The sequence below is a fragment of the Gracilinanus agilis genome, chromosome 2 (genome assembly GCF_016433145.1).
Source record: "Gracilinanus agilis isolate LMUSP501 chromosome 2, AgileGrace, whole genome shotgun sequence".
In the NCBI taxonomy this organism is placed as follows: domain Eukaryota; kingdom Metazoa; phylum Chordata; class Mammalia; order Didelphimorphia; family Didelphidae; genus Gracilinanus; species Gracilinanus agilis.
The window spans coordinates 656636404-656651881 of NC_058131.1; the positions used below are offsets into that span (position 1 = coordinate 656636404).

At 38.5% G+C, this 15478-nt stretch overlaps 1 protein-coding gene across 2 annotated transcripts in view; it reads right to left on the reverse strand.

Annotated features, from left to right (window-relative positions):
* Nucleotides 1-10906: 10906 nt before the first annotated feature.
* GHITM (growth hormone inducible transmembrane protein) overlaps nt 10907-15478 on the reverse strand; it is a 28631-nt gene continuing 24059 nt past the window's right edge. For both annotated transcript variants that reach the window (XM_044665794.1, XM_044665795.1), the window contains exons 8-9: nt 14983-15154; nt 10907-12297 (exon numbers count right to left, since the gene is read on the reverse strand). In XM_044665794.1, the coding sequence (XP_044521729.1) occupies nt 12213-12297; nt 14983-15154 (257 nt within the window). In that variant the 3' untranslated portion in view covers nt 10907-12212. The remainder of the gene's footprint in view (nt 12298-14982; nt 15155-15478) is intronic.

A 15478-nucleotide genomic window follows, 5' to 3' on the forward strand; every position in this document is an offset into this window, starting at 1 on the left:
GTTCAGTGGCAACGCCAATGAACCATTTGACAGTGCTCAGAACTCTGTGGTGATCTTTCTTTTCCTATGGAAGAGGCAGGGACTGTAGCTAATACAGAAGCAGTTCTTCTCCCCTTTTCCCCATCACCTCCAAAGAGATGGCTTCTCTGGATGACGACTATGGAGGCTAGGCTGGAACCCAATGGACGCTGAAGATTCAAACAACTTTTGCTGAAGTCACCCAGGCAGGAAGTCAAAGCTGGGATTTTAAACCAGTTCTTCCTGACCCTTATAACACTATCCATTATATCAGTGGTATCGAACTCAAACAGAAATGGTATATTGTTTCAGAAAACCACAAATTGACATCATCTTTGTTGAATGGTATTTTTATTATTTTGTCAAATATTTCCCAATTACTTTTTTTATCTGATTCAGTTTTATCAGGAAGTTTTGTACCCTGTTATCTACCCTCTTCCCTTCTCCTACCCCCATTTGATAACATTTTGCCTACTTCCATGTCTGGCACAAAGTGGACATCTAATAAGTAAACTGAATTAAATTAGCCTGTATAAATATTATCTTCTTTACTAAATTTCAAGTTCTTTGAGAACTTTTTTTGTAGCCTCAGAACCTCACATCAATTAAAAAAAACCCTTATTTTCTGCCAAAATAAAACCTCTAGGACAGAAGGGCAAGGGCTAGACAAGCAGGGTTAAGTGATTTGCCCAGGGTCATGCACAGCTGGGAAAAATCTGAGGCCAAATTTGAACTCAGGTCTTCCTGACTTCAAGCTTGGTGTCTGTCCTTTGTGCTATCTAGCTGCTTCTTCAGATAGAGTTTTGTGTAGTAATAAGTGTAATCACACTCATTGATTTGGTTGGAATTCTAAAAACTATAGAAATAGCTACCTATGACTAACATAATTAACATAATGATTAAGACTGGACTCAGACGGAGATGACAGTTTTACTAAAAATATCTCAAATGCTTGGTCTTTGGAATGATAGACTCCATTGGACTCCTGTAAATGTACAGAAAATGGAAATCTTTGTGTTTCTTTTTTTAATTATATTTTTATTTTTATTTTGGATAATTTTCCCCTAGTTACATATTTCATGTTCTTTCCCTCTCCCCCAAGTTCCCCTAACCCCTCTTAGCAGACACGCAATTCCACTGGGTTTTACATGTATCACTGATTAATTCCTAATTCCATATTATTGATAGTTGGACTAGAGTTATCATTTAGTGTCTTCATCCCCAATAATATCACCATCCTTTGTGTTTCTTCTGAGGGCAATTCAACTCCAGAATCTCTATCTATCCCCAGATTCACCCTCTCCTCTTCCAATAGTAATTCCCTTTATGGTTTTTACACTTGGACCCCAAAGGTAAAAGGGTTTTGGAAACTGAAAATGGGCCCTTCTTAGCATGGAGTCAGACAAACCTCCTCCCCAATTCACAAAGGGATCTGCGATTTCTTCAGAATGGAGAACTCTGAAAGGTAACGTGGCTCCGTGGATTGTGTTGTGAGGAAGATCAATAAGTGACAGGCAGGGCTGAAGGATTCTAAATGCTCATTTATTAATCTTCCTCACAACAATTGAGAGTCTCAGAGCCAGGAAGACCTCCGTTCAAGTCTGGCATCTGATATCTCCTGGCTATGGGACCTCTGATACATCCCTTCAGCTCTCAGGTTGCTATTAAAATTTAAAAAAATTTAATTCCCAGGGGGCTAAGTAATATTTTTTCTGGAAAGGGGGTGGTAGGCCAAAAAAGTTTGGGAACCACTGCTCTAGAGTTTGAGAACTCCTAAAAAAGGAGTGAGGTTGATGTTGTGCTACTCTGCCTCACTTAAATGGAATTATGTACAAGTCAAAACATCACTCTACGGTGCCATTGGTCCTCTTCAAAAATGGAGGAGGGAAAATAGCCTTCTATTGAGTCTGCCATGCTGCCTGACTCATGACCAATTTATTAGGAAACAACAAACTAGTTTCTAAAGCAGATAGGATTAAGCCCTTCCCAGGCCCATTTACTTAACTAGAATAAAAGATGAGGTTGGGAAACTGTGCTATAATTTCATTTGCTTTTAACATTTCCAAGGCAGCTGTCAAGTTTTTATATTACTCAGGGGAAGAAAACCCCCTCTGGCTTTTATAGAAGATTAAAAATATTCAGGAATAGGTGAGAAGAAGCATTAGCAGTGACTTCTGTTAGTGTTAGCACAATTTGAATGGAAAGTGATCACTTTGGATGTTTAAAAAAAAAAACAACAACAAAATATAGCAACTTTACAAAGACTAAATGGAAATAAGTCAACCATGTACACAAAATCATTTCCTTTTTTCCCTCCCTTTGAAAAGCTTTGAATTTCCATACCTTGCTTGGGCCTGAAGGCCTGGCACAGCTGCCACCATAGATTTTTTTTCCATTTCTGTGTTCGGTAGGGCACTTTTTGGTCATTATAGTGGACTTGGCAGGCTGGAAAGGACAGAGAGTGAGCTTGGCGTGCTTGAGTGCAGGATGCTTGATTTGAACTCATTCATCTTCGTGACTTGTGGTTAGGAAGTTGTAGCTGTCTGTTATTACACATTAAGCCATCTTGCTGTCTTAAGTCTTCCTGGGAGACGACCAACCAGTTGAAGACTTTCTCCTAGAAAAGAGGTAGATCAGGGACTAGTTCTCGAAGAGTCAAGTGAGGAAGCCGGAGGGGACCCAATGAGAAGAGATTGAAATGGTCCTGAGACATTGTAGGTTGTTGGCTGTGACGAACAAGCATTTTTTAGAGGGCTTTGAAGGTAGTCAACAAAGCTGCTTTGGGACTTCCCAAGCCTGGGCAAGTGTTTAATTATTGGCACCCCTCAGTCAGTCCCAGAACTCAGAGGGGTGTTTAAATAAAGCCTATGTCGATGAGAGCAATTTCACAGAGATTCTCCATCTTCCCTACTTCTTCACTTCTGTAAAAGCTCCAAGTAAAATCCAAGGAGGCTTGAGATCTGTTTGATGGAAAATTCAATAATGTCCTTATGGGGCATTTTATGGAGGTTGTTGACAACCTGCTGGTTTTCCTTTTGTTCAACAATTACAGGCATTTGGCATATAAATGAGAGTAGCAGGCACGTATCCACGACATGGGTACAGGGTAAGTAGGAACATGCTCTCAGACTTTTAAGCCTTGTAGTCTTTAAGTCTCCTGTTCAGGATGCCAGGGTTTGCTTTCCAGCTGTCAACAAATTCTGGCTCATAATAGGCCCTTTGTAAAAGCTTGTTGATTTTACTTGAAATGACCCCTTAACTCAGTCTGTTAGAAATTGACTTTATTACCTTTTCCTCTCCCCCCTCTGAAAAAAAAATCCTTTTTTAAATTTCTTTAAATTTTAAAAAATTTCTTAGTTTTTTTCTTAAAAATTTTCTCAATTTCTTTTATTTTTTAATGGCTCTACCATTAAAAAAATAACCTTTACTTTCTGTCTTAGAAATAATAGTTGGTATTGGTTTCAAGGCCAAAGAATGGTAAGGGCTGGGAAATTGGGATTAAGTGACTTGCCCAGGGTCACACAGCCAGGAAGTATATGAGGTTAGATTTGAACCCAGGACATCCCACCCTCCACTCCCCATCTCCAGGCCTGGCTCTCTATCCACTGAGCGACCTGGCTTCCTGGTTGCCTCTACCATTTCCAGTGCCATGTAAGCTGGAAACCCTCAGATTTCCTCTGGATTTATATTCATCCTGTCTTCCTCTTACCCTGTTAGCACCTTGAATGCAGAAGCTAGGTCCTTTTTTTTATCTTTATGTCTTATGTTATACATTTTTCATTTTTGTATGAAGTAGTTCTAGCTATTTTGATAACACTATTTTCATCATTGATGGCAGTGGATCCACATTTGGGTTCTGAGGCCACTGTGATAGAGAGGAAAGGAAAAATTGTACTGAAGAAGATAAATTCATAAATGAGTTCTTGAGACACTTAGAGTAGGTTAAATGATTTGCCTAGTAATCACAAAGCTCATCACTCATAAGAGATGGAATTTGAACCCAGGTCTTCTTGATTCCAAGCTCTGTACTCTATCCATTTCACTCAGCTGCCTTCTGTGTATAATAAATACATACTGTAGGCAACAGCATTTTGAAAGCACAGCATTATTGATTTTGAAGATGTCTCCAGGAAAAAAAAGATAAAAGACAACTGGAAAATACAAGAGATTATAAATTGCTCTAAATGACAACAATTTTCATTTTAGGTTAGAATAGGGGTTCTTAATCTGGGGTCCATGGACCCACAAAAATGTACGTGGATAACTTTCAGGAGACGTGTGAATTTAAAGGGGGGGAAATTATTTATTTTCACTAAGATTGAACTGAAATTTAGCTTTTGCTACAATTAATGCCTTTGTCCTAGAGGGAATGGGGGCATTCAAACTTCTCGAACAAGGGACACACATGGACATCACTGCACTTTAGGAATATCAGTTTGGCAGTTGTATGGAGGATGGATTGGAGAAGGGAGACACCAAATGCAGAGACCAAAGGAAATTGCAATAAACAAGAGGAGGGCTGACCTTGGTGGAGTAGAAAGGATGGATATGAGAGATAGTGAAGATGGAAATCAGGGAGGGATGGGAGGATTGAGTGAGAAGGAAGAGTCAAAGGTGGCTCTTATATTGAGGAACTGGATAATTGGGAACATAGTAGGACTCCTGACAGAAACAGGGAAGTTGGGAGGTCTAATAAGTAGGTTTAGAGGGGGAAGATAATGAGTTCTGTTTTAGACATGTTGAGTTGGGGGTGTCTCTAAGGGATATCTAGGTGGAGATGTCAAGCAAGAATAGAAATAAGAAGATATAAGTTCCCCAAAGATATTTGCCACCATTATGGAAGAGGTCCTGGGCAGAATCCAAATGGAAGAAAAGTTCTCTGGTACTAGCAACTTCCTCCAGGTACTTTGTCTAACAAAACAGTGCTGAATGCATCAAAGCCCAAATGCTGGGTCAATGAGGTCAACAATCTGCAAAAAAAGAAGGAAAAGTGCTGATGGCCTGACTACGACATAGTTGGGTTGTCAATTCTTCTAGTTAGTCCACCACTACATAAGTTTCAGTTGTCTGAACCAATGGGAGGAGAGGAGATCACAGAGTCATTGAATTGTAAAATTAGGCATTGATTTTTGTTTATTTATTCCTTTTTCTAGTGAAAAGCTTCAAGAGGGCAGAGACTATATCTTTAAAAATTTTTTTTCATAAACCCATACTTTCTGTTTTAGAATCAATACTGTGTATTGGTTCTAAAGCAGCAGAATGGTAAGGGATAGGCAATGGGGATTAAGTGACTTGCCCAGGGTCACACAGCTAGGAAGTGTCTGAGAGCAGATTTGAACTCAGGGCTTCCTGTTTCTTGGCCTGATCCATCCACTGAGCCACCTAGTTGCCCCCAAAGGGTTCATATCTTAACTAAACTTAGTGTCTCTGTCTAGTGCCTAACACAGTGCTATTGTCTGAAGTAGGTAATCAATAAATGTTTGTTGAATTTGTTAGCTGTATTGGCATAAAAGGTGTGGGTATAGGGAACTGGGATACCACTAACCATAAGAATCATAAAGATGTAAATTAGGAAAACAGGCTCGTTTTAAATAATCTCATTAAATACAGAAGTTGGTGTATCTGAGTCATAATTCATCTGTAAATCAGATTATGAATAATTTGTTATTTTTCTATTCATCTTCCTTCGGGGACATGGTTTTACATCAGAAAATGTCTTTCAGTTTTAGAAAATCTGTAGCAGTTAGGTAATTCTGATGACTCAGAGTGGATCAGTTAAAAAGACAATAAAAAAAAGCCAGTAACACCCAGTGACACATCGTGCTTTCTTTACACATGGAAGTAGACAAGACTGCCCACCATTTCTCAGAAATGCCCAGGACTCCCAGAAATGCACAGAAATGAGATAATGAATAAAACGTTTAAGGAGTTAATAAGTTGAATGGATATACATCATGATAAAAGTGCAGGAAAAATTCTTTACTGGTATCCAGGCTGCCTGTGCTTACCTTAATTGAGATCCCCTTTGTTGGATTTGAACTTGAGAACAGTCCTAGATCTTAAAAGGGGTATTGAAATGAGTGTTAAAAAGGGAAGGGAACACACAGTGGAAAGGATTTTGGATTTGAAGTGAGAAGGCTTGGTTCAAATTCTAATTTTGTTACTTACTAACTCTGTGACCTTGGGCAAGTTATTTTACCCTTCTGGGCCTCGATTTCCTCATTTATAAAATGAGGAGGCATGGCTAGATGATCTTCAAAGAGTCTTTCTTTACAGCCCTAAATGAGATATAGATTTTCTGCTTCCAAAAGGTTTGCTAGCTAGAATCATATGAAAAAGTAACAAGGACATATTTAAATAATAGTTCAAGGGCATAATGTGTGGTGCTTGTCTAAAACTGATTTACCATGACTGATGTTAAGGGCAATGAAAACACTAATGAGGGTTGGACCTCAATGCCAGCAATCAAACTTTAGTGTTCATGCATGTGCAATGGGTCATTTATGCTAAATGTTAGACAATCCACACGAACCCCAGGAGGAACCAAACCCCCAGGCTCATTTCCGAGGACTTCCCAGTGATGTGTTCCATGACACGATTCTTCCTCTGCTTAGCCAGTGTGTCTCCTGCATGGTTGCCCCTTGAGTGAACAAACACAGAGCTGGATCCTTGAGCCTGAAGTTGGGGATCAGACTGAAGATGGGGGTCTCTGATGGGCTTCCCACAGTTCTGGATCTGGATGTTAGCTGGTTACTCCCCAGTTCTGGCTGGTGATCGATTTCCTGAGCATCGGAAGAAATGAAATGATCAGCCAAGGCTCCCCTCATGAGCAGGGGTTTGCCAGCTGTGTGCCAGGTCTGGGGATCATACAATGTTCGCCGATGTTGACCACGTCGGGAGGATATACACGCCGGTGGTAGTTTACCAAATCTGGAGGACACACGGAGCAGTTATTTCCCAAATCTGGAGAGCACGTACATCATTATCGATCTTATCCTTATCCCAGAAAAACAACTTACATAATGGCTCAGTCACAAAATGGAGGCTTAAACCAAAATGGAGCCAGTTATGTCAAAGCAACAACTTATTCTCATGATAGGCCGCGATAGGGGAAATGTCCCGAGATAGTGTACCATCATTGCCAGACGGATTTTTGCAAATGGCAGGGATACCTAAGGAGGAATGCACACAGAGTCACCTTATAGCTCCCCTGTTCCTAACTTCTGCTTTTCAGTCCCTCCAGAGGCATTGAATGACATGTGTGAGCTCCTAGAGACAAGACAACTTGGAGAGCAAACCAAGGTGCCATCCCGACTCCTCACTCTCGCTCATCTCCCAATAACTGCCAAGTGCTGTCTCTCCTTTCTTTGGACTCTGCCATCCCCTTGCTGCAGGGCTCTTAGCACCTCCCACCTGCATAGGTTAGTCTTGGTGCCTTATCCCTGCCCACTAAGCTCAGTGATGTTCCTGAAGCACAGGTCTGAGCCCAGCATCCCCACCTCTGTCCCTGCCCCCTTTCAATAAACTCCGGGGGGCTCCCTATTCCCCCACGATAAAAAATCCTGTGGACTTCCAAAGCCCTTTCTACACGGTCAGTTTTTGTTCTCTCCATAAACGCTGTGATCCAGTGGCTTTGTCACTGCTGTTCATCGCACGAGGATGCTCCATAGCCTGACTGGACATCTCTCTCAAGCCCAGAGCCCTCTCCATCCTCCTCGCTAGCTTCCCTGACTGACTACGTTTTAGTTACAATCCCACCTCCTTTGAAGCCTTTACCAATCTCCCTCCCCCAAAGCTTATTTTTTCCTTCTCTGATTAGCCCCAATTTACCACTTTGGATTGTTTTGCACAGTTGTTGGCATCTTGTCTCCCCCATTAGAGGGTGAGCTTCCTGCATATAGTAGGAGCTCAATGAATGCTTGTTGATTTGACTTGACAAATAGCAGGAGGTGAAGTCCTACTCAACTGTCTTCAAATTTTGGTTTTAAGAAATTGGAAGAAAACGTGACGTGAAAATAAAACGTTAAAGCATGTCATGCCATGTAGATATAAGGATTTGGTGGGAAGACCACTGGAGTGAGGATTCAAAACTGCTTTTAGTCTTAACTCCATTATTTTCTAGCTCTCTATTTTCAGCAAATCACCTCACCTCTGGAGCTCAATTCTCCTATTTCCACTCAGTAAGGGTGGGGTGGGGGTGGGAGGAGATCCCATCCAAGGTCTGTTCCAGTTTTAAAATTCTGTGATTCTATGAATATGATGTCTTGCTTTGTCAGTAAGGATCAGTCTGTCCTTGGGAAGGGCAGCAAAGCAGAATTAGGGACTCAGAAAAGGCCCTTTGTATCACTCCCGCCCCCCAAATCTGTTTTTTCACCAGCACCAAAGAGTAGGTGGTGAGCAGGAGAGGAAAGGTAACACCCTTATGCAAGTGCAGGAGGAGTTATCACACAAGGAACTAAACCATTTGAATCCAATTATCGTCTCTCTGTTTCTGTGTCAATATAGGTGATGGGACTGGAAGGGATCTTGAAGATTTTTACAGGTCTTTAATTTTACATGAGAATACAAAAGCCTAAGTAGGGGAGGTGAATTCTCCCCTCCCCCACCCCTCAACAAAAGGATTCTGAACTTGGGCAAAATTGTCAAATGCAATTTTTTTTTTTAAACCCCTTACCTTCCATCATAGAATCAATACCGTGTTGGTTCTAAGGCAGAAGAGTGGTAAGGGTAGGCAATGGGGGTTAAGTGACTTGCCCAGGGTCGCACAGCTGAGAAGTGTCTGAGGTCACATTTAAACCCAGGACTTCGGCTGGCTCTCAATTCACTGAGCCACACAGCTGCCCCAAATGCCATTTGTTTAACCTCCCAGATTTCCTTTCTTTTCCCTCACTTAAGTCACTTTTTTATGTGCCCCTCTTGTCTTTTATAAATTTTTCTTATTTAAATCTCTGCTTAAGGCAGGCTGGGAGAGCAGTCATTTACACCTTATTATAAATTTGCACCTCTGTTCTATCTGCTGGCAATATTTAAATTTTATGTTCAGCCTCTCATCATGGAATAAAATGCTCATTTATCCTGTTAAAAGAATTTCATCTATCAGGCTGGGAGAGAGGTATGTAATCAATTAACAAGATTTATTAAACTAGGCACCAAATTGGACAGACTATAAATGAAAAATCTCCACACTGAAGTTTATAGTCTCTTAAATGAGACATGCAAATATGCATGTATGCATTATATATGAATTCAAAACAAGGAAAAGATAATGAAAATATCAGATGGTGGGGGCGCCGAAGGTTAGAAAGGGGGAGACACACAGGAGAGCAGTCTAAAATTACATCTTCTAGGGCAAATCCTGTCTCTCCCAGATACAGGTAGGAAATCAACTTTTAGTCAAATAAGGGATAAAGCTTACATAATAAAACTCTGATTGCATGATACTCAAGCTTTTGCACAAACTACACTAATGCATCTAGGATAATGAAATGGGGGGAAAACCCACAAAGGTGTGCACTCACATCTTTTCATTCAAGTCCTGCTGGATCTTTGTAATTTTATGAGTCACTCCTGATGTTTTTGGGATATGGTTGTTCTTTGAAAGCACTTTTAAAAACCTTAAAATGTTACATAAATGCACTGGGAGTTAGTGGACTACAAGCACAAAGGTTATAGTGAGATATGGTACCAAAAGAGGTTAATTAACTCTGAGGCTTCATTAGTTAAGATACAGTATTCAGAAATCAAGACATGCTCATTCTGCTGTACTTTGCCCTAGTCAGATTATAACTGGAGTAGTATGCTCGATTCAAAGAACCACATTAGGATAAGAGTACGCTGACAAATGGAAGGGAAAGCAGGATACTGAAAGACCCCGAGAACATGCTTTGAGAATCATTTAAAGCAGAGGTTCTAACATTTTTTTGGTCACAGAATCCCTTTGGTATTCTGGGAAAGCCAGTGGGGGAGCTAAAATTCTGGTTTGGAGTCAGAATGTTGGCGGGCTAGAATGATGGGTGAGTCCAAATACCTGAAATTATTAATAGGGATACATGTAAAGTTCTAGAATTAGTAAATCAGGAGAATTGGTCCAGAGCTGCCTCCCACCAGGAGTTCAAGCTCAAAGACCCTCAGGGTTTCAACGATCACCTTCAGATTCCGTTGCCTTTCAGAATTCTTCCCCATTCCAAAGATCCTCTCTTCCTTTGATTTTCTGTATAACAATTTTGTTAAGTAGAAGTCAGAGGTGACAAGTCTGTTTGGAACCAAGTGAGAGTTTAATAAAAATTATATCCTATAAAAACTGAAAGTATCTCTTACGTATTCAGGGCAATAAACTAGATTTTATGGAGAACTCACACAAGGCAAGCACTCGCATGGAGAAAAGCAGCAGCAACATAAGGATCTTCATGGATCTTTCTGAGGACCTATTGTGAAACCTGGGAGACACTGGCACAAGGTCACTTTGCATGATGACCCTGCATCAAAGGTGATGCTATGCTCTATGAGCAAAGGAGAATTGCAATAGCTCAAAAGAAATGGGAGATACACAAATTTAGAGACCTCTCCATCCCAAAAGCTCGTATGAATTATTTGTGCTTGACCTCTGGTTGAGGCTTCCAAATTTGTATTGGTCTGATGAGCTACAAATGTGTATACCGTATACTGACCCTGACACAGTGATGTGATGCCTTTTGGTCTTCAAGTACAAAGGACAACAACCTATTAATACTTGTAGGTAATTTAAATTTTCCTTTCCTGTAATCTAAAATTACTCAAAATTTCCACAGTATAAGCTGATGGCATCATGCCTAAGTTTCTTTTTAAAAAGAAGCCTCAAACCATTTCCTTGTGTATGTGTAGTTCTAGTGGAGAAATTATAGACCAAATCAACTATCAAGCTAGACCTTTATTATTTCAGAAATAAGCACATCATATTGCTCCAATGGATAAATTAGCTACTTCTGGATAGCTGGTGATAAAACACATCTTGCCAGAAATAGTAATTTTATCATTGCAATAAAATTTTACAGATTCAATTTCATTCATTAAAAATCTTCCAAAAATAACTTATTCTGTGTCATAAAATTACAAGCTTTACTTACAAGGAAGCTGTTTCTAAATAAAAAATGGACCGAGGGGAAAATTTGTGGAAAAATTAGCATTAATACATTATTTTATGAAGACAGAACTTGGCCTCTAATTTTAGCAGTTAGTGGGGCAGGATGCAATCACATTGACCTCCATATCCTAAATGACAAACAAAATATAAAAAAAAAATAAAGACCAAGATTCTGAGGAATGAGTTAGAGAAACTAACATAAACCACATTTACTGACCTTTGTTGTAAAAAAACAAAACAAAACAAAAAACCCCATCTTTTGTGAATCAATACATTTACTGTAGCAAGATTGGAATAGGCAACCTATTTGATATTTCTGAAGTTTTAAATATAAAGCAAAATGACTCAAAAAAGAACTTACAAATATAAACGATGACAGGGACACTTAGGAGAGGTTAACAGTCTGAGACTGGACAGATTGCTTAAGTACCTTCACTATTCTTGGAGTATATCAATATTCCAAAGGTATTGTTCACAACGACACTTTGCTGCCTTTTTTAGGATAGATGTTTTAACTGAAAATATCAGATGAGTGCTAATTCTGTTAAAGACAGCTATATACCAATAACTAAGCCTGATAAACCCTACATTGCCAGTTAGCAAGTGGTAATCATTTAACACTCTTAAAGCTGAATCTTCTCTACATCAGTCCTGGGACTCCTTTCTTGTATACACTTGACTTCTTTTTTGGATGGCAAAAAGAATCTTTGTTAACATTATAAAGCAAGTAAAAATATGGTAAGTTTCAACTAACAACCTCAAATGGAAAACAAACAGAATGTTGAAATAAAGTGGCATTACTGAAAAGTCTGATCCTTCCTTTTCTATGAACAATTACTCATACATGAAAACTGGAAAGTTCATGTGCTTATTTGCAAGAGAAGTGCTGAATTTATTCTCAAGAAAGGTGGAACTTGAAGCATCACATTGTACTGGAATATAGAAACCATGCTAATGTGACTCTGAACTTCTGACTTCAAAGCTGCTTGTACAAGAAATGATTTAATAAGTATACACACTAAGAACACAAGCAAGAGTATTTGATGAGTTTTAGACGGTTCAAAATGGAATCAATTCATTTCTTCCTGTTGCTCCCAGTTGCTAGCATGGTGGCTACTCGAATAAAGATATTTAGTGTATCCATGTAGATACCCATCATCCTAAAAGAGAAAAAGAAGTTGATAATTTTTTGGTAAGTAGTTCTTTAAATTTGGAAGCAACTATTACAATTATGTATATTACTATTTGTAATAGAAAATTAAATTAAAAAAAAGACTTTAATAAATGATTAGGCATCTATGAGTAATAACATTTTTCCTCGATGCTGTATTTGACTCAGAAAGTGGTAGTGCTAAAAAAAAAAAAAAAAGTAAAACAGCCTAAAGCTACACTACAAGTATTTTTGACCTTGAAAATAAAGTCTGTGAGGCTCAGTGAATTGAAAGTCAGGCCTAGAGATGAGAGGTCCTGGGTTGAAATGTGGCCTTACAACTTCCTAGCTGTGTAAACCTGGGTAAGGCATTGCCTAGCTCTTATCACTCTTCTGCATTGGAGATAATACGCAGTACTGATTTTAAGATGGAAAGTGAGGGCTTAAAAAAAGTCTTTGAGGTACAGCTACTCATCAAGTCTGTGTCTATCAGAAGAGCAAAAACAACACAACTCTTAAAAACTTGTTAGACATTAGTCTGGCATTTTCAAATATAAATCACTTTTTCAAAAAGCCCTAAAACACTTTTTCCAGTAGCACCATGAGCTTATCAGTAATTTAAATTTTATTTTTAGATGAAAAATAAAAACATCAAAGTTGCTGCTAGAGAGTTTGTATAAATTCAAGTGTCAGAATGGCATGTAATTTAGAGAAGCAAACAGAACACTTGATATTTCATCAAAACCTAGTGAAGAATCTTCACTTGAATACATTATATTCCCATTCCTTAAAAGAGAGATCTCAATTGTGAAAAGAAAAAATATATTGCAAACATTTTCTTTCTTTTGGATTTTAGCTGCTATATGTACTTCGGATAGTTTTCAAATGTGCTATCTACATCTTTATGACCAACCCTTTAGTCTTCCCATATATCGTAATGCTTATTAATCTTTTTTATACCTTCCCAAATACTTGCATCTTATTAAATGGAATGATTCCACCATGCTATCATGCCACACAGATGATGTAACTAACTAGGTTACTACAGGTCAAAATCAGTCTAAAATTGGGTATTTGTCAGTTCTATGGATTGGGGAATTCAGAAGGAAAAAAAAGAGAATTTCAAAGGTGATAAAATAGATGATTTTGATAATATAAAATTTAAACGTTTTTGCATAAACAAAACCAATGCAGCTAAAATTAGAAGAAAAGCACAAAACTGGAAGGGGATCTTTGTAGCAAGTTTCCCTGATAAAAACTTTATATTATAAATATAAAAATGGAGCCAAATTTATAAGATCCATTCTCCAATTGATAAATGGTCAGGGGATAGAAATAGGCAGTTTTCAGAGGAAAAACCCAAAACTATAGTCATAAAAATATACTCTAGATCACTAAAAATTAAGAGAAATGTAAATGAAAACAACTCTGAGGTAACCATTTTACAAATATCGGATGGCCAAGAGGAAGAAAAAGAAAATGAAAAATCCTGAAGAAGATATGGGAAAGTCAGTACACCAATGTATTATTGATAGAGTTGCGAACTATGCTCAAAGGGCTATCATCAAACTGTGCATACCCATTTCACTCATACTGCTACTAGGTCCATACTCCAAAGAGATCAAAGGAAAATGAAAAGAATTTTTGGTTACAGAAAATATTTAAAGCAGATTTTGTGGTGGGAAAGAATTGAAAATTGAGAAGATGTTCACCAACTGGTGAATGATAGAACAAAACTAAGGAATAGGAATGTGACTGAATAGAAATAATAAATAAAACAAATAAATAAATAAAAGGAATGATGCAGGGGCAGCTATGATGATTCAGTGGATGAAGAGGCAGGCCTGGAGATAGGAGGTGATGAGTTCAAATCTGATCTCAGATACTTCCTAGCTATGTGACCCCAATGGCCTATCCATTACCACTCTTCTGCATTGCAACTGATACTTGGTATCAATTCTAAGACAGAAGGTTTTTTTAAAATAGGAGTTGACAAAGGGAAGAGTAGAAGCAGGAGAAGAATTTACATATGAATAGCAGCACTGTAAAGATGTTAGATGTAAAGACTTAGTTATTTATCAACATAATGATCCACTATAATTCCTAAAGACTCATTATGAAAAATTCAAACTATCTCTAGAAAGAGAACTGATAGTGACTTAGGTTGAAGACTGAAGCATACTTTTTCCTCCTCTCTCCCACCCCACTGCCCACTGATAAATGCAGAAATTTTTGCTTTGCATGACTACATACTGTAATGGGTGTTGTTTTTCCTGCATTCAGGATGGAAGAGGGGGAGAATCTAGAACTGAAAATAAAAAATTAATTTTAAAAACATCTAAGTAGAAACCTAGTGGAAGCGAACTCAATATTAGTATATATATACCTTCAGCTTTAGAATCAATACTATGCATTGGTTCCAAGACAGAAGAGTGTTAAGGGCTAGGCAATGGAGGGTAAGTGACTTGCCCAGGGTCATACAGCTAGGAAGTGTCTAAGGCCAGATTTGAACCTAGGACTTCTAGTCTCTGGGCCTAGTTCTCAGTCCACTGAGCCAACTTGCTGACCCCAATATTAGTATACTTTTTTTAAAGGCCCCTGAAAATAAAGAATGAAAATAGACATAATTGTATAATTCCAGTAGCTATAAAAAACCCTAACAACTTGCATTTTTCAAACACTGGAAAATACTTACGTGTTAATGGGGTCATATTTTTCTACACCATACAGTGGCATCACTTCTGCACGCTTGATGATTTTTTGGGTATCATACAGGAGGAACATGCTAAAAAGAACTAATCCACCATATGTTGCCACAGAATAGAGACTAGCACCAATTACACTGGTAGGTGGTAGAAACATAGATCCTGAAATGAAAATGCGGAAAAAAGCAATTTTAACACAGTTTACAACTTTCATATAACTTGCTATTTCTATTTATTTCCCACACCAGATGATATGTACCCTACACATTAAGCAATATTCTTAAATCTAATGACAATCAAAATGGGAAATTTGCCTATCAAATAGAAGAGCTATTCTTTGCCATTTTGTTGTTGTTCGGTCATTTCAGTTGTGTCTGACTCTGTGACATCATTTAGGGTTTTCTTGGGAAAGATACTCAAGTGGTTTGCCATTTCCATCTCCAGCTCATTTTACAAATGAGAAAATTGAGGCAAACAGGGTTAAAT